The 18061-nt window shown below is 54.9% G+C and overlaps 1 protein-coding gene across 1 annotated transcript in view; it reads right to left on the reverse strand.

Annotated features, from left to right (window-relative positions):
* The window catches only part of TOX2 (TOX high mobility group box family member 2), a 160634-nt gene extending 142828 nt beyond the window's left edge, over window positions 1-17806 (reverse strand). The window contains exon 1 of the mRNA XM_075438585.1: window positions 17642-17806. Within this exon, the coding sequence (XP_075294700.1) occupies window positions 17642-17743 (102 nt within the window). The 5' untranslated portion in view covers window positions 17744-17806. The remainder of the gene's footprint in view (window positions 1-17641) is intronic.
* Window positions 17807-18061: the final 255 nt, after the last annotated feature.

An 18061-nucleotide genomic window follows, 5' to 3' on the forward strand; every position in this document is an offset into this window, starting at 1 on the left:
GTTTAAACAAAGCCTTGTACCCACATCAGCCACAACGGAAGCCAGCAGAGCACATCCACCCTTCTGCTCACGCAGAGCTGGGACTCTCCATTGCCACCACTATGCACCTGCCTGCAAGGCTGCCGGGGGTTTTGCATCCTGTGAGCACATCCTCGTCACATACGTAAAGGCTGGAGCTTGCACAGCACTTTTACCACCCACAGTTCCCTGGCTTCACACCAGCTCTCAGCTCCATTCCCCTTCTGGACGGAGCAGCGGCACTGCCACATCCAAGACTGGAGACGCGCGTCCCAGGGGAGGCCGGGGAACAGGAGCTCCAGCGCCCAGCCCTGCACCAGCAGCACATCGCCCGCGGCCCCGCGCAGAACTCCCCTCCCGTCCGCAGCCGGGAGCTCACCCCGCCAGCAGCACAGCCGAGCCATCCCACCCGTCCACACCATCGGGAAACCATCAACGGACTGCAACAGCAAGCTTAAAATAAAAACGTTAACACCTTTGCACAACCAGGTCTTGACTTCTCTAACACATTTAGCTGCTTTTAAAGTGTCACCTACTGCATCGGAAACCAGAACAAACAATAAAAGGTCCTCATTATTTTATGTGAAAGGAACAGAGGCAAGCAGGCGGCTTCAGGAGGATGGGGCCAGACTCTTTCCAGTGGTGCCCAGCGACAGGACAAGGGGCAATGGGCACAAACTGAAGCACAGGAAGTTCCGTCTGAACAGGAGGAAGAACTTCTTCCCTCTGAGGGTGACGGAGCCCTGGCCCAGGCTGCCCAGGGAGGCTGTGGAGTCTCCTTCTCTGGAGATATTCAAGCCCTGCCTGGACGCGGTGCTGTGCAGCCTGCTCTGGGTGACCCTGCTTGGGCAGGGGGTTGGGCTGGGTGACCCACAGAGGGCCCTTCCAACCCCGCCATGCTGGGACTCTGTGAGGCTCTCACCACACACGTTCTGTGACTAAGCTGAACCTTTACACAGGCCTGAAGAATTGTTTGCAATGGGTAGGTTGACAGCAGAGCTGCCAGATGTTGTTCTCCTAATACTTGCTGTATCACCTCACTGGAAACTGCTTGAAGACCGACCCGTGCCAGGTTCTCCGAGGCCTCAGCTCACTCGCTCCGTGCGCGGTGCTGGCTCGCAGACGCGGCGCAGCCCTTCGAAGGAGCGAGGCTGTGCGTGCAGGGCGGACGCTGTCGGTGCAAGCCACCTCGCACGTCACGATCTGTTCACGCAGTTCCCGACACACACGGCATCAGCAGCGAGCACTTTCCTCCTGCATCCCCCCCGACGCTGCCAGACGTGGGTACAGTTAGGAAAAGCAAAGCAAGAACACCCCCAAACTGCCAGTGCAAGTTGGCGTTCAGATGAGAAAACAAAAGGTATTTCACCAAAGTCTATTTACTCACGTGCTGACATATGGGGAGGCTACGTTTAAAACCTTTAAAACTTTCTTGGCTCCCTCCACCTCTGGTTAGTGCTGCTGTGTGTGCCCCCCCAGTGCCTTCCAGTTTCACACATAAGAGCTTTAACCAGTTTGCTGGGGCGAGATGCTGCTTCACCGAGGTGAGTGAAGAGGGGAGGAAAGAAAAGGAGCATGAAGAATGACATCAGGCACCGGCCCCTGGAGACCCGCCGGCGACGCACATCCCCACAGCGAGCTGTCAGCTCCCAGCATTCAGCCCCACTGGGGTTTATTTGCTCCAGAGGAGGAATTCATTCTGCGCTCAACTGATTTAACCCCAAAGTGCTTTAAAACAATTTTCCTCTAATAGAGACATTATAACAGCCATTATTTTCTTGTTTAGAGCTAAACCAAGCAAATACAAAGGTAACTTTATTTTAAACAAAGTACCATCGTCACAAAAAATGGGTACCAAGTATTCTCCTCCACCATACGGTGAAGTTAACTTTATTTTTTGCACTTCTTGAAGGAGACGCACCCCTTGGCAAACACCAGCTTGCACAGCAACATGACAAAGAAACTGGGAAACACTCCCCTCAGAACCCTCCTGCTTAATAACAGTTACGAAAGCTCTGTTTAATAATATATTTAATTTCACTCTCTCTTCCCTCCTGTTTCTAGAGGAGTGTATATTCCAGTGACCCATTGAAAAAAAAAAATGTGTTATTTCTAAATTATTCCAAAGTAGTACGCTCTTGAAAGTATTCCTCGTTGTCTGTGACTTCCCATTGGGCTTTGTTTTTCCCACCCATCCCACCAGCATCTATAACCGTCAGGAGGGGTCTGTGTCTGCTGCTATAGCCGCACGGATACAAAGCAGCTCCCAGGAAGCAAACAGATTTGCTCCACAGCGAGCAAGCCCGATCCTTGCATCCTCCATGCCACGATACTACTTGTTCGTACCATCTCCGACTTCAGTCCTATTTTACAGAGCCTGGAACTTCAGGACAAGCGCACCTGGCCTGCGCCAGCACGAACTGCGCTCTCCTTCCCGAGATACAGAAGTCATCAAATTACACAGAGCTGAGAGAAAATTATTGAGCGATTACTGCGAATTTGTACGTTGGGTCCGCCATGCTCTGAGGTTCCCCAGCCTTCCAGGCTTTGCATGAGCACGTTTGATCTCTTTGATCAAAAAGGTCTATGTGCAACGTTACACGCCTGCAGGTGATTTTTACATGTCAGCTTTGCTCAGCAGCATGAGGATACCTGCTGCTCACAGGCTCGCCTCCTCGGAGGCATCCCAACGCTGCCGCTGCTACTGCTCCCGTGGTTATTTCTTTGCAGGGAGACTCCGAGCCGAGGTGGACACGAGTCTGTGGGTGGTATGAAACCCTGAGACGGCTGAGCTGCTCTGCAGCCCGCTTGCACGAGCAGTCCCAGGGTGAGGGCTCCAAACAGGGCTGTAGGTCTGAGCTCCTCTTCTCCAACAGCAAAAAATGCCAAAGTCACTTTCCACGAAGCTTTTTGCCCTCTCTGCCTCCTCATCTCCTGTGGATGCCACAGGCAGCGCAGATCTCCGGCAGCAAATACCCTGCCGTGCACTGCCCTGGTTTATAAAGCTCTTCTGAGGTGGAGGCTCCACCGCTGCCCCCCCTGTGCTCCCAGCAGGTCTTTTCAGTCCTGGAGAACTTAATTTGACTGACCATGTGCAACACAGAGAAGCAGTAGTGAAGACTATTGTCATCTCCCCCACCACAAGGACCATTACTCGGTGCTGTTGTTGAGCCTCGTGCTAACGCCTCCTCGGAGCTGCTGCAGAGCTGAGCTCTCTCCCGCAGCCCCAGCAGGACGCCCAGCACAGGGCACTATGTATTGCTGGTGACAGTCACAGCACTGGTCCTCAGCCCAGAACGCAAGAGTGTAGGTCTCAATGCTGCTCTGAAGATGCTGGGGCAACTTCTAGGAGCACGCTCTGGAGTCCCACCACCCCTGTGCTCATGCCGTAGGATACATGTAGATATACCAAAAGGTCCAACAGCTGCTGGATGCTGCCAAGAACATCCTCTTTAACCTCCAGTCCCACTGCCATGCCACCACAGAAGAAAAACAGTGGCCAGGACACCAAGACAGCTTTGGCTGGATCTTAGCCCCTGAACCCCAATGCATACCTGCACCCATTCCACTCCATCCCTAGCTTGGGAGGCGGCACGTTTTAGCTGAAACTCCAGCGACACACGAACGCGGCGGGCAGTGCACGCAGGCTGGTTGTCGCAGAGCATCCCACAGCCGTGCCGCAGCGCAGCAGGAGCATCAGGCCAGTCTTCCCCAGCCAAGGAGCCAGCCCGGGCACGCTTTAATTCGGCGGCAGCGTGGATTAACTGGACACTGCCACAGGACTAGATGTACAGCTAGTTTAAACGTTCATCAGCCCTATAAAGGTTAATTCATTAGACTTTCTACTCCAGAAGCAAGTTCTGCCTTCGTTTACACCTCTTCAGATTCACTGGCTCAGAGGAGGTTTCGGAGATGTAAGCTGGGCAAAATTTATCAATGAATTCAAATCTTGAGCTAAATCAGGAGGAGGAATGGATTTACCCTAATCCCTTCCAAACATTCATCAGCATCACCTGCCAGCTCAGCAGGATTTAATCTCTTTTTAATCTCTCAAAAAACAGTGGAGTATACGGAGAAAAGGCTGGGCACACAGCAATGGTGGATCTCTCCCCCCCCCCCCCTTTTTTTTTTAAGTAATTCTGGCTGCCAAATCACATTCAGCAACACTTGGAAATTCATTAAGTTCTTTGCTAATATCACTTTCCAGGTAATCAACCGGCTGCCACCAAGAGCCGGTGCACACTTCAGAGGAGGGTCCACTCTGTCTGGCAGAGGAGGAGAGGCGCCCACCCAGCAGCCTCTGCAGGAACACAGTATCTCCGTGGAGATGCCCCCGCAGCTCGAATCCCACCGGCTGGCTGGCGGCGAGCACGGGGACCGCACCGGCAGGCTTTGCCCTGGACCGCGGGCACAGCGGGGACACAGCCAGCCGCTTCTTGGTGGAACCACACCTGGAGCATCCGCCAGCGCCGCTGCCCACCCAACGGCAGACGCACGGCCCCCGGTGCCCAGAGCCACGCTCTGCTGTGCGGGCACCACGCTCTACAAACAGCTTCAATCCCAGCCCCGAGTGACTTACAGGGTGTTTCCACGCCTCCCACCAAAACCACCGGCAGCACCGGCGATGCTGGCTCCGATGGCCGCGGATGTCGGGACCGGCAGCATCCCACCCCCGGCGGCTGCTGAGCCACGGGGACCCCGGCACAACGCGCCCGACGGCAGCGGAGCCAGCGCGGGGGCGAAGCCGACCCAGCGCGTTTGGGAGCGCCCGGATTAGAGCGTTAGCGTGTGATTCTAGGTTTACATAACACCACCAAACGATTTTGGCAGAAACAATTGGTATTAGCAAGGAAAACGGAGCATCAGGAACAGCCGGCGGAGCAAAGAGACACCTCTCGCAGCAGCCCCCAGGCTAAAAAGAAAATAAATAACAAATGCAAGAGAAGCAACATTTGAACAACAGGGAGGAAGAGGGGAAATGAAACCTGAATCGCAGCTGAGATGAGCAGGGAATTAAGCGTTCCTTTTCCACCTCCCTCCCACCCCATCAGACTACGCTTTCTGGTTCGTTAAGGCACTCCAGTCAGCCCTGCGCCGCTTCAGCACAGCGAAGGGGAAGCCGCCTCGCGCCGGGCTCCATGCTGTGAGGTCCGAGCCACCTCCAGCCCCGCGGCCGCTGACTGCAGAGCTCAGCGATGCCCGGGCAGGGCCCCGAGGCCCCGACCGCCTCGGCTAACCAGCCCCGCGGAGCCTGGCTCTGCCGCCGCGTCGGGCAAAGCACTGGCAGCTGCGGCCATCGCGCTCGGGAAAGTTCAATCGCACAAACGCCACGCTGTAATTTTTAAGCCAATTCAGCCTGGATGTAGCTGGGTTAGCAGTATTGGAGGTCGCCTTTCCCCCCAGACAAACACAGCGGACACCCCAAAGAACGCTGGATCTCCCCCTTGGCCTCTCCAGTGTCCCCAGCTGTGGCCAAAGGGAGGAGGCCACCAGTTTCGGGTGGCCCAGCTAGCCCCCGTCCTGCTGCACGTGCCAGCCCACCACTGGGAGCAGCCGTGGTGCCCACGCTCAGAGAGCAACCACCAGCCCTGTTTCACAGCATCCGAGGCCATCCGGTCCCTCGGCACTCTGGCCTGGTGAGCTAGCGACGGGAAGAAACATAGACGTCGATGTGTAGATGTAGCACTTCAGGACACAGTTTAGCAGGCATGGTGGTGTTGGGTTGACAGTTGGACTCTATGATCTTAGAGGTCTTTTCCAACCTTAATAATTCTATGGCAGCTCTGCGGAAACCTCTGGGTCCCACAGCCTTCCTGCTACAACTGTGCTAAGCAAGGAGGCAGCCTGCTCTCGAGACCTTTTTTTTTGCCAACCAGAGGATCTCTTCCAAGCTGGCACCATCCCCATGCTCATGGCACGATGACAGCGACACAAGCTAAAGCCCCAGAGCCAGCTGCATGCTCCTCCTGCCTCTGAGCTACCCAAGATTTCCAACTCTGAGGGCAAATGAGAAGCCCTGGTTGAGCTTCAGAACATTGTAAGACAATTCCCTAAGACAAGAGGATGTTGAAATCCACATTGCTAAGAGAATTAACTTAGAGCAGTGCTTTCCTGCAAATGGGAACTGCATCTGCGGCTTCACATGCAGCTTGTGGAGGACAGCTCTGGACAGCAGGACTTCAGATTAATCAAACCCAGTCCAAATCAGAAAAGTTTCCACGATAAACTTCAATTTACCTGCGATACAAGGATCTTCTCTTGCTAATGACTACCTCATCTTTACATTTAGATCCTGCCTACACCCTCTGAAATTCAGTACTCAGTCTCTGGGAGCTTATAGGGGACCCAAGAGAGTTATAGTTGAAATGGGGCATGTTCTTCTCCGTCCCACGGCTTTAGTGGGCAGCACCTCACATTCACGAAACTAGCCCGTAGATACCATCGACGCCAGAATGAGAACAGGTTTTCAGTCCAGCTGGACATAGCAGGAACATTACCCAGGGGCTTGTGGGGGGGCATCTCGCTGCCCCACAAGGCACGGGAAGGTACGCCAGTGGGAGAAGCAGACGACAATTTTGTACGAGGCTGCCCTTGTTTCCAGCTCTTCACTAATTTCCTCTCAAACTCATGCACTGTGACCTTCCCAGGCAAAAAAATAAAATAAATGAAACCCTGCACTCCAACAGGACTTGCAGCCCATGCAGGGAAAGGATGCCGGAGCCAGCGCTGGAGCCTGCAACCTGGATCCCCGCTCCCGCAGGGTGTGTTTCTAAATCTCCGTCAATACTGCATGTTTTCCAAGGAGTTAGGCATTTCACATTTATTTTATTAATTCTAACTAAAGCCCTTTTTATTACAAACTTCCTATTTAGCATTTGATTGCAGCCGTCACCACTGCGACTCGCACTGTATCAGAGCGGAAAATCCATGGCTCGTAGCTGGTGCGGGCTGTACACCGATGTTTTTCTCTCCTGTCGTCTCAATCCCAGAAGGTCTTATTGGAATTATTTTAAATACACTTCCAGAGATCCCTTCCAGCCTAAGCTATTTTATTATTTTAAAGATGTATTTGTTTCTATAGCCTATAGGAAAGATGGGGACAATCTTTTTAGCAGAGACAGCAGTGACAGGACGAGGGGTAATGGTTTTAAACTAAAACAGGGTAGGTTTAGGCTGGATATAAGGAAGAAATTCTTTACAATGAGAGTGGTGAAACACTGGAACGGGTTGCCCAGAGAGGTAGTGGAGGCCCCATCCCTGGAAACATTCAAGACCAGGTTGGACAGGGCTCTGAGCAACCTGATCTAGTTAGCGGTGTCCCTGCTCGCTGCAGGGGGGTTGGACAAGATGACCTCTGGGGGTCCCTTCCGACCCAAAACTTTCTATGATTCCATGATTCTTTTGCGCTCTCACACAACCCTGGCACCCCGCTTCCACGGGGGACTGAAGCTGCGTGTTGCTGCTCTCACCAGGTTCTGCCCCCCCCCCAAAAGAAGGCCACGACACACCAACCACTTTACTTAACGGGCTGCAAGTTTATGAAGCCAAGATGACCGTTTCATTAATACTTTTCCCCTTTTGAAAGCTCAACTATTAAGTGGAAAAACTGATTTAATACAGTTTTCATAAAACCCACGCTCTGGTCTGATCTAAATCAAATAGTTAAATAAATACTCCACATGCACCGTCTGGCACAGCCACGACAGAACTATCTGGTTTGCAAGCAGACAGCCACCCACAATTAATTTGCCACCTTGACACAGAAATGTATGTTGTCAATTAATTAAAAGCCACATGCCACTAGTCTTCAGTTCACTTTACGACCCGCAGTCTTTCCTCCTAGGCAGACTCTTTACATAAGGGGGGGGGAAATAATATAAAACGACCATCTAACAATTAAAACACGACTCTGGTCTTCTTGGCATCTAATAAATGTTGTTCTCAGCTTTAATAGATTTATCAGGTTTAAAACCACCATGTCGCCAACATCCATCTGGGGTAGAGTAGACCAGACCCTCATTCCAGTGCAGGTTCCTAAATATACACGGGGCGAAGCCAGCGTGACCTCCCTGTCTGGCAGCAGGGTTAGAGCTGTGGCGCTTGGTGGAAGTTTTTTCTTTTGCTTTCAAGGGCTGTTTGATCTTCAATCAACAACGCTTATCAGCAGTAAAGTCTGCCAGCCATTCCCTAAAGTTTGATATTTTTAACAGCACATTCTTCTTCTCCTTTGAATGCTATTTAGAGACAAGATAACACATCGGGGGGGAAAAGTTGCCTCCCTGGGTTTAACAGGGACAAACAGAGCAGGGTCCTCTCAGGGGGAACGCACATTTCCCAGGGCTACAACAAGCCCCAGCTTCTGTGGCCCCCCCCAGTATTTCTGCTTTTTCTTCCTCAGATGACATCCAAACGCTTTTTTGCGCCCACTGCATGAGCTGGGACAAACCAATTCAATGAAATGTTTCCACACAAAACTTCCCCTAAAGTTTTCATAAATTTAATTTCCACGCTGTCAAAGTTTCTTTCCTTTTTGCTCAGGACTCCGGGGCACACTGTCCCTCTCCTGACACCAGGGACTAGAAACCCCTGAAAACACACGTTTTTCTCCGCGGCAGGCATGCTGTGCTGAGATGGCTCAGAGATGCACCCATGAAAAATCAGAAACATGGAATGGATCTCAACTGCTATTTTTTGATGGAGTGTAAAAAAAAAAAAAAAAAATCTACCTTTACTTTAGGCTTCAGTAACTGCAAGCAATGAAACAAAAAGTCTCTTAGTTCAGAGCCAGCAAGCAGCATCAGCCAGGGAGACCCGAAGCCCACGAGCAGCTCTGCGGGTGCAGCAGTGCCGGACTCGGGCAAGCCAACCTTCGGCAGCCCACGCTCTCCTCGCCCCGGCCGCAGTGCCCCAGAGGTCCCTGGCAGCATCTTCCCCATGGTGGAAGGGTGAGGTGATGGCAGAGGTGGAATGAAACGGCTCACTGCTGACCCAGAGATCAGCTTTTGGGGGAGAAAGGAGCTCAGCCTGCATGCTGCTAGGAAGGGGCCTGAGGTCCACCAGCTCCCCACGCGGACAGCGAGCTGCTGTGGGACCAGCCCCCCGCAAGACCAGGCTCTCCATCATCACCATCTGCCCCATCTCCTCCCCTACACAGTGTTGTCCTTCACAGAAAAGCTGCGGCATTTGGGGGTTTTCAAATGGCTTCACAATTCCTAATGAGTCATGTAGCTCTACCACCTTCCCAGGGAGAGGGAGGAGATGCTGAGGGAACAAAACGCTGGGTACATCAGGCTGGAAAGGTGAAAATCTTTCACAGGTATAAACGTGGAGATCCACGTCTTTGGAAGAGAGAAGCTGTTTGGGGTGCTCCGGGCTCCGCTTGCATCTCTCCAGGTTCCTGGCTCTTCTGCAATGGATGCTGAGTGCTCGGGACAGCTCAAATTGCTCATAAAAATAACCCCAAATGCCTGGAGTACCCCAAAATGACCCGCTGCTGCTGGAGACGGCAACCTCAGCCAGTTCACGCAGAGGATAAATGGCAGAGCCACCACACAGCCCTTATCTCCCAACCCCGACCGCAGGCGAGTGCATGCTCCACCCCGCAAGCAGGAGGAGACGAAGAGGAAGACGATAGTTTTCTCTCAAGCCATGAGGAGAGGCGAAACATGGTGTGCAGGCAGAGAGCTGGGGAGAAAGGTGATGGAGCCTCCCCGAGGAGTCCAGAGGGGAACGGAAACTCTGAGTCATCGGCAGGTTTTGTGGGAAGAAAAACCTGCTAATGCGATCCCTCTAATCCGATGGAAAAAGCGCTCCTCGCTGCCGCCGAGGTGGAACAGTACCCACGGGGCACGGGCAGCGCAGTCCCGGGGGAAAACACAACCCGGTGACGGCGAGGATGGTGGCGTGGATGGTGGCGTGTCACCGAGGCGAGGGCGGCACGCAGCAGCACGCCGGCGCGCTCCTCCATCCGCCCCGGCCCTTCTCCGCGGGGCCGGTGGCTTCAGCTGCAGGTAAGAGAAGGTGGACATCACGAGCGGGCAAGGAGAGGGTCAGAGCAGAGCCACAGCGAGCTTCACCATCTGCCCCACGCGGGAACAGGGCCCCACACCGCTGCCCCCCTTTTCCGGCTCCTGCTGGGTTACAAGACCCTCAGAAATAGAGCGAAAAAAAAATGCACCATGAGAGCAAGAGGCTAGGTTCTTAAACCGATAGAAAGAAAAAATAAATTAAAATGTCTCCATCTGAAACACTCCCCCAGTCCAGCCTCCCGCCCCCCGGCTGTATTTAGAGGTCAAGAAGCTGCCTCAGACCCAGCGTCACCCGACTTCTGCAGGGAAGGCTCCTCAGCAGGCACGCGCGGCAACCAGCACAAACCAACACTCAAACAATCTTTCCATAACGACAATTACCGGGCCCTAATTTAACACCTTCCTAACAGCTACACTGGCCACAGAGCCGAACTGAAATCACACAGTCGTCAGGAAGAGATTTAATTCCATCCGCAGAGGTCAACCGATCTACGCAAAAGATTACGGCAGCGGAGAGATGCTCCGAGGCACAACGCAAAGCTTTCGCCCGCAGGCGACGCAGCAGCCAACGCCGTTTTTCACAGAAGAAGTGGCATCCATCAGAACTGAACCACCAGAGTGAAATAATAGATGGGGGGGACAGACACAATGCAGGTGATTAAAATATTTAAATCTGGTCATATAAGCACCAAACCAGGCAATTTAACACTGTTTTCAATCACTTTTTTTTTTTTTCTTTTTTCAGAGTGGGTTGATCAGCACTGGTTTCAGTAAGTTTTGCTGTGAGTGCTCTCCCCCCTGCAGCTGAACTGTGCATCCCCAAGTATGGGCCGTAATTACAGGGAAAGGTGTGTGTGAAACCACAGAGGTGGAACATTCGAGCTCAAACCTCCAATTAGAAGTTAATAGTATCAAAGCTGGAACCACGCTTCAAGCTTTACCCCGACTTTCGCAAGGCAGAATAAAAACACAGGGAAGAGGCGGAGAACACGGCACAGAACAGCTTCAGACCTCGCACTCGCCGGATGGAAAATCGTCAAGGAAAACACATTAGCAGCACAATAACTTATTTTTAATGTAGAGCTGTTAGGAAAACACAATTATATGCTTCATTTATACCGAAAGATATAACCCAACTTATGGCAAAAGCATTTAGAGCTCATCTTGTAAGAAAACAGATGAGCGCAAAGGTAATAGGGAGAAACTGTGCTTCTGGAGAGGATAACGCTCCCCACCCCGGCACGCTCCTGCCCGGCCACCCGCACACCGCCACGGAGCGGCCCTCGTCCCCCGCTCCTTGCGCCCGGCCTCAGAGAGCTGCAGAGTGACGGCAGAACCAAAGGAGAGATTTCTCTTCAAACGCTGCAGAAATACCATGGCGGTGACAACCAGCCCCAGGAAAGGAGCCGGCAGCGCCCATCCTTGCGACCGGCAAAAGCAGGGCCCTGAAAGAGCTCTGCAAGGGTCACGGGTGCCCGGAGCGAGCCGCGGCCAGGCGCTACACAAGCTGTCGCCAGCTCTGGTCTCTTCCGAGCAAAACACAATTTGTCGACAGAATGTTTTCTTCCCTAGGATGTGCAAACTGCTCCTGGTGCCCCTTGCAAGCTCAGATACATAAAGTCACAGAATCACAGGATCCCAGCATGGCAGGGGTTGGAAGGGACCTCTGTGGGTCACCCAGAGCAGGCTGCACAGGACCGCGGCCAGGCAGGTCTGGAATATCTCCAGAGAAGGAGACTCCACAGCCTCCCTGGGCAGCCTGGGCCAGGGCTCCATCACCCTCAGAGGGAAGAAGTTCTTCCTCGTGTTCAGCTGGAGCTTCCTCTGCTTCAGTTTGTGCCCGTTGCCCCTTGTCCTGTCGCTGGGCACCACTGAAAAGAGTCTGGCCCCATCCTCCTGACCCCCACCCTGCAGATATTTATGGGCATTTCTAAGTTCAGAGCTGTTCCCCATGGTTATGGCAGTGTAACACGCCACAGGCTTTGGACCACTGATTCAGGGCATGATGTTTATAACTGATTTGAAGCATCATAAATAAATCGGAGAAACCTGCAAAATTCAGATCCTGAAATTTGGACTCTTGATGCCTCCTCTGCTCCAGCGGCTTTCACGGATCAGGCCCTTGACAAGGTTATTCAGCAGCTGCCCTAACAAACATGTTGTTGTATATACAAGTCAGACAGGTCTTGAAAATATCTCCATTGTTCCCAAAACAACCAGATTAAAGCCTTCCCTCTGTGCACACTGAGAGAACAACAATTTCTGTGAATGGGTGGACATTCATTATTTAGCTCCCAATCCCTGACTCAAAGCCCAAGGCAAAACGGAGCTTCAAACGCTTTCTGCCATGCAACCCATCAAAGATCGCTCTGCAGAACTCAGGGTTGTCCCACTGAGGAGCTCAGACACTTTTCAGAGGAAGTCCTTGCCCATATTCAGGGCCTAACAAAAAAAAATAAAAAAAAAAAAAAATCCACATTTGCAAATCAACAGGAGTACCCTGCCAAATGAGAATAAAATGGGCCTCAAATTAAAAATTTGCCTTTGTTCCTTATCCAAAATCTTCCATCTCCAAAGAAAGATTTATGCTACTTCAAACCAGAGCTGGCTTAGAAAGTAGAAAGGAACAGAATATATTTCGCCTTCCAGAATGGCAAAGCAGTTCTGGAACGATGAAAAAGGGAGCGTGTTTATCACTGCAATGTACAATTTATGCTGAAAGTCAAAACAAAACAGAATGTTCCACAGAAACGCATTCGCTACATCGACCCAGGCTCATACCAGCAGCTCAGATCCCACTTCTGAAGGGTTCTTAAAGGAAGAGGAGAGCATTGGTTGCAGATTAATACTCATCTCATGACTAGTAGATTTTAATCATCCATAATTTATTACGGTGTATTGGCGAAATGGTTTTTGCCAATTTATGAGCTTAGAAGGCAAGACACGGGGCGTGCTCGGAGATGCAGAGCCACAGAGCCCTACTACAGGGACCTGGGACGAGTTCTGACAGCGCTGTTGAGTCCCGCAGAAAGGCTACCGGGTTAACGGGGCTCCCCAGCACCTATCTCCCACTAAATGCAGGGGTTCCCAAGGACCACGGGCTCTCCCAGCATCACAGCAGTGTGCTTGCTCTGCGAGGACGAGGTATTCCCAGCCTGGGTCTTCCTCCTCCTCCTCCCCATCAAGCATCACCCCATCAATCATCACCGTAAGTGGAAATCCGGCATCATGCTAACCGAGTCTGATCATCCAAACACCAGAAGCAACTAAGAAGAATTTATATTTAAATTTATTTCTGCAGGAAGACTAGAGAGATGTTAATTCACTCCCCAAAGTTGCCCCCAGGGAGTCGGGAGCAGGATCACGGCTCGTGCGGCGCAGCGCAGCATCACGGCACACGTGGGGCGAAAGAGCACGCGGTGCTGTGCTGAGGCAGGATTCCTGCCGTACCCCTCCCCTGCAACAGCAACGGTGCCTGGGCTAAGAGGGAAAACCTCCCTCCCGCACTTTGTGGGCCCACACAGCCCTTCCATGCTGGTACACCAGCTAGCACACCCGGTCCCGTCGCTAAAGCTCTGCTCAGGGCAGAATGAGCCCTTGTGTTACTAAACCGTATGGTTTTTTTCCATGGTTTACTTATTGTGAAATACAGATGCAAAGAGTCTCCTGAGAGTTGAAGTGCCAAAAAAACCCCCAAATTTTCAGGAAGTGACCGGAGGGACATGAAAATACCCCACCACAGACCAACAACGCCCTTACGTGGTGCAGGAACGTGGTGCCTCACCCCGTAACACCATCACAACACCCCGGCAGCAGCGAGACGCCGTGGAAGCTTCACTTGCCCAGCAAGGGAGCAGGAGAGGGGGGATCTGCAGCAGGTACCGATGTCCCAGGAAAAAGGCCAGAGGGGAGAGTAAAAGGGGTTTTAGACACAGAGCTAAAAAAGGAATCCAAAAGAGAGGCGGGTGATCCCTTGAGTGGGGCTGAGGTGGCCGATGACAGAGATGGGCGTCACAGTTTGGACAGGGGCTCCTTGCAGAGACGGTACCACTTCCAGCTGGAGCTCCCCAGTCGCTCGTGGCCGCTGCGGAGACACAACCTAAGGCACAAGAGGCATTTCTTCTGCGTGGTCCCAGCGATGGAGCAGGTCCTGGATCTGGCCCACGGGAAGGAGGCGAGGGGCCGGGACCCCAGCGTGGGAAACACTTGCTGCTGTGTCCCCTAGGGAGGCTGTGGAAGGCTCTGGGAAGGTCTCGCTCCTTGTTGTCCCTGCACCTTGGGCCGAGCCCAGTGCAACCCTAAAAATCCTGCCGAGGAGCATCAGTCCTCCAGGCTGCGAGCAGTAGCTCCCCAGGCACCGGGAAGCTTGGGGCTGGCTCCTCTTCCCACCTGCCAGGGCAAGCCGCTCCGTGCGGGATCACCCGTGACGGAGACCGGTTTACGTGGCGAGCCCTTTTTCCCCTGCTTCGATGCCACCAGCACGCCCCGTGCATAAAACCTCCTCGCCAGACGCAGCCAGCAGAGGGGAAGGCTCCTTCTCACCCTGCCTGCTGCGGCGTGAGGGACCCTGTTCTGCACCCACGGGTATCCAGCCCCTCGCTCCCCAGCACCGGTCCCTCCCGGTGGCCAGCCCCTCGAGGGAAAACAGGGATGCTCCGGAAGTGGTTAAAGAAAAGGTGCAAATGCCCCCCTCCTGGGGAGGCCTCAGCTGAACACACGCTCCCATTTCATTATCCCTCTAAACATCCCTTGTCCTTTTGAAAATGGAAATGCTGATACCCAACAGGCATCTCTGTAGCTGCAAAGAGGAACTGTGGCTCGCTGCGGCGCGCAGGCGAGATCGGAGCCCTCCCGGTGACCGTATGATGCTCAGTAAGGGCACAGAACAATTACATTAACATTTCAGAATGCTCTGGGCGAAAGCGCATCTCCCCGGCAAGCTCGCTGGCGATGGGCGCGCAGGCAGAGCTCTGCCACGCTCCCAGCGAGTCATTTATACACAGTGACACTGCACACTCCTTCCCGGCTTCTCTGCCTGCCCCCCTCCTAAATAAATAAATAAACGAAGCAGCCCTCAGGGGGATAAAAGCCCGACCTGAACAAAACAAGCCCTTTGCATCGCAGGGCTTTAAAGCCCCTCCATAAACCTGGCGAGGCAGGAGGACAGCGAGGAGCCTGGAAGCGCTCCTTGCCCAGGCTCCTCCTAGAGCTGGATTTCATCGGGGACACCTGCACGCGCTAGTGGGAAAACTTCTGATTTCTCCACTCCACCCCACGCTCCTCTGACGCTTTTTAAAGTGGAAACGTTCGGAGGCAGACGCTGTCTTAGCCCAGCTCCGGGCTGAGCCACCAGCACGGGACAGGAGAGATCGGGTTGGGACCTGGGTGAGTTTTGGGAGCTTCCCGGAGGGTGCCAGGCGGCTCCGAGGAAGCGGGCGTGCTCAGACAGTGCTCTCCACAGCAGGCACAAGACAACAGCGTGCCGGTGGCGATCCTCAGCCGCCCGCCACCCCGCAGCGAAGCCCGCAAAGCCAGCGGGCGATGCCACCGCCCGCTCCGCGCTCGGCCACGTTTCGATGCTGAAGTGACAACCCTTCTACCCGCGCCCGGCCAGGAAAACCAAGGCAACCCGTTCCACCTCTGGCTTCCTTCCAGCAGCCTCATCCCCCAGACCGATGTGCACCGCTGTGCATAAGCAAATGACATTCGATAACTCAGAAACGAGAAGAAAAGAAGGAGAAAAGAGCCCCGAAGAGCAGCAAAGGGTAAGTCACTTCCTCCCTTCCTGGAGATGCTCCGTAGCAGCGGCAACAGCAGCATCTGGTGGCAACGGTCAGCACTGGGGTGCTCCTCTCCAGCGTCCCACCACCCCGGCCAGCACCCACAGGCACCCGCTCCTTCTCCGGGGCCATGCTGGATGAGCCCCCCGAGAGGCGACCTCCTCCAGGCTCCCGGCCGCAGCGCCAAGGCCCTGGCGCAGCCACCGCCTAATCCAGGACTAATCTCAGGGATTCAGGCCACGGATGAGCGGACGACGTGGGGCCCCGGGGCTCAGGTGGGTGCCGGGGGGAGGCCGGGACCGCGCAGCCCCACAGCAAGGGCCTGCAGCGCGGCGTACACGACCACGAGTGCCAGCTCCCGCATGCAGAACTGGAAGGCAAACTAAATCACGCTGACATCTAACAACTTACTGGTAAAAATCAAGCTCCTGTCGGATCTGGAGGCTGCTGCAGTTGCCAGCGGCGCGCGCGATCCCGGACTTTCGGCATTTGCACACCTCATCGGCTGATGTTTCAGCAGCACGGGTGACCCGCTCGCAGGCAACCCGCCTCTTATTAGTACTTTAAGAGCATATTTAGCATTTTAACAGCAACAGCAATGATAATAAACCGGTTTGAAACTAGCAGTACATGGATACAGAAGAAATCAGTTTCAGTTGTTTCAGCATCATCGGGCATCTCAAAATAAACAAGAACTATTATTAGGTTTGCTACAACTTAATAAAAACAGATAAGCAACCCAAATGACAGCAAACAGTTAAATACGTATATTGACACACAAAGATTAATTCACCACAGCTGGGAAGCCACGCAGGTTGTTCCTGAAGAGTTTGATCCCAAAGTATCACAACAGCGAGATGAGCCCAGGCCATCCGAGCCGCCCTCCCAACGCAGGAGAGCGTTTTCTCCCTTGATTAACTTTTTCCAACGCAATTACCCCAATTTGGCCCAGGAGGACGCAGCCCGGGCTGTGTCCCGGAGCTTCTCAGGGTCGATCCCCCCTCCGCAGGGGTCTGCTTCCCACGGCTTTGCCGCTCTTTACCCACACGCGAGGAAGGCGATGCTGGCAGAGAACTCTTCATCCCCGCAGCCCAGCATCCATCCCCCTCCCCTCGGCTTCCCTCGGACGAAGGAAAAGTCCCGCAGCCCTCGAGCATCCACGGCTCGGTGCGAGGAGCGGGGGCTTCGCTTCGCAGCTGCAGCGAGCGGGGAGGGCGCGGGCTGGGCAGCTCCCCTCGCCGTGCTGGGGGTCTCGGGGAGCACCCACCCCGCACCCACCCCCCCAACACCCCCCCCAGACCCGGGGCTGGGTGCCGCACCCCGCGGGAGCATCAGCGCCGGGGGACGGGGACGGAGCCCCCGCTCGGGAGCGACCCCGGCCCCGCAGCCGCGCGCAGAAGCCGCAAAACCGGCGCAGCAAACAACAAAAAGTGCCCGACAACAACCGCGACAACGACAACACCCCCCCCCCCCCCCCCGTACGGCGCTTCGGGCCAAACGCTCCCGCAGCGAAAACACGACAACCCCCCCCCCCCCCCCCGAAAGGAAGGCGGCAGCAGCCCCGCAGCAGAGCCCCGCTCGCCCCCCGCCGCCTCTCCCCCCGCCGCGCCGGGGCTCGGCCCCTCCCGCCCCGCAGCTCCGGGGACCCGACGGCTCCTCCCGCTCCGCTCCCGGGGCCGCTTTCAAAATTCCCTCCCGCAGCAGCCAAGCGCTGCCGCCACTTTTCCCTTTCCTTTCTGCTCCCCCCCACACCCCGCGGAGAAGTTGCGGGACGCGCCAAGCCAAGCACCCCCCCCCGCACCCCGCACCCCTAACCTTGTTGCAGTGATAATAATCCAGCGGGCCGAGGCAAGCGGGGTCGGCGCCGGGCAGCGAGCCCACGGCGGGGGGGGCGGAGGGGTAAAACCTAACGTCCATGCCGGGGCTGCGGGCGGCGGCAGGCGGGGGCTCCAGCGGGCATGGACCCGGCTGCGGCGGCGGCGGCGGTGCCTCTGGCGCGGGGGGCGGGGAGAGGAGGCAGGGAGGGAGGGCGGCCCCCGGCCCGCCCCGCACCGCCCCGCGCCGGGGCCGCTATTGTTCGCGGCGGGGCCGGGCCGCCCCCGCACCGCTGCCGGCGGCGGGGCTGGAGACTTCCCCCCCTCCCCCATTCCCTTCCTTCCCTTCCCCCGGGGCCGGCTGGTGAGGGAGGGCAGAGGGACACCCCCCCCCCCATCCCATCCGACGACAGCCGGGTGG

The sequence above is a fragment of the Opisthocomus hoazin genome, chromosome 18 (genome assembly GCF_030867145.1).
Source record: "Opisthocomus hoazin isolate bOpiHoa1 chromosome 18, bOpiHoa1.hap1, whole genome shotgun sequence".
Classification (NCBI taxonomy): Eukaryota; Metazoa; Chordata; class Aves; order Opisthocomiformes; family Opisthocomidae; genus Opisthocomus; species Opisthocomus hoazin.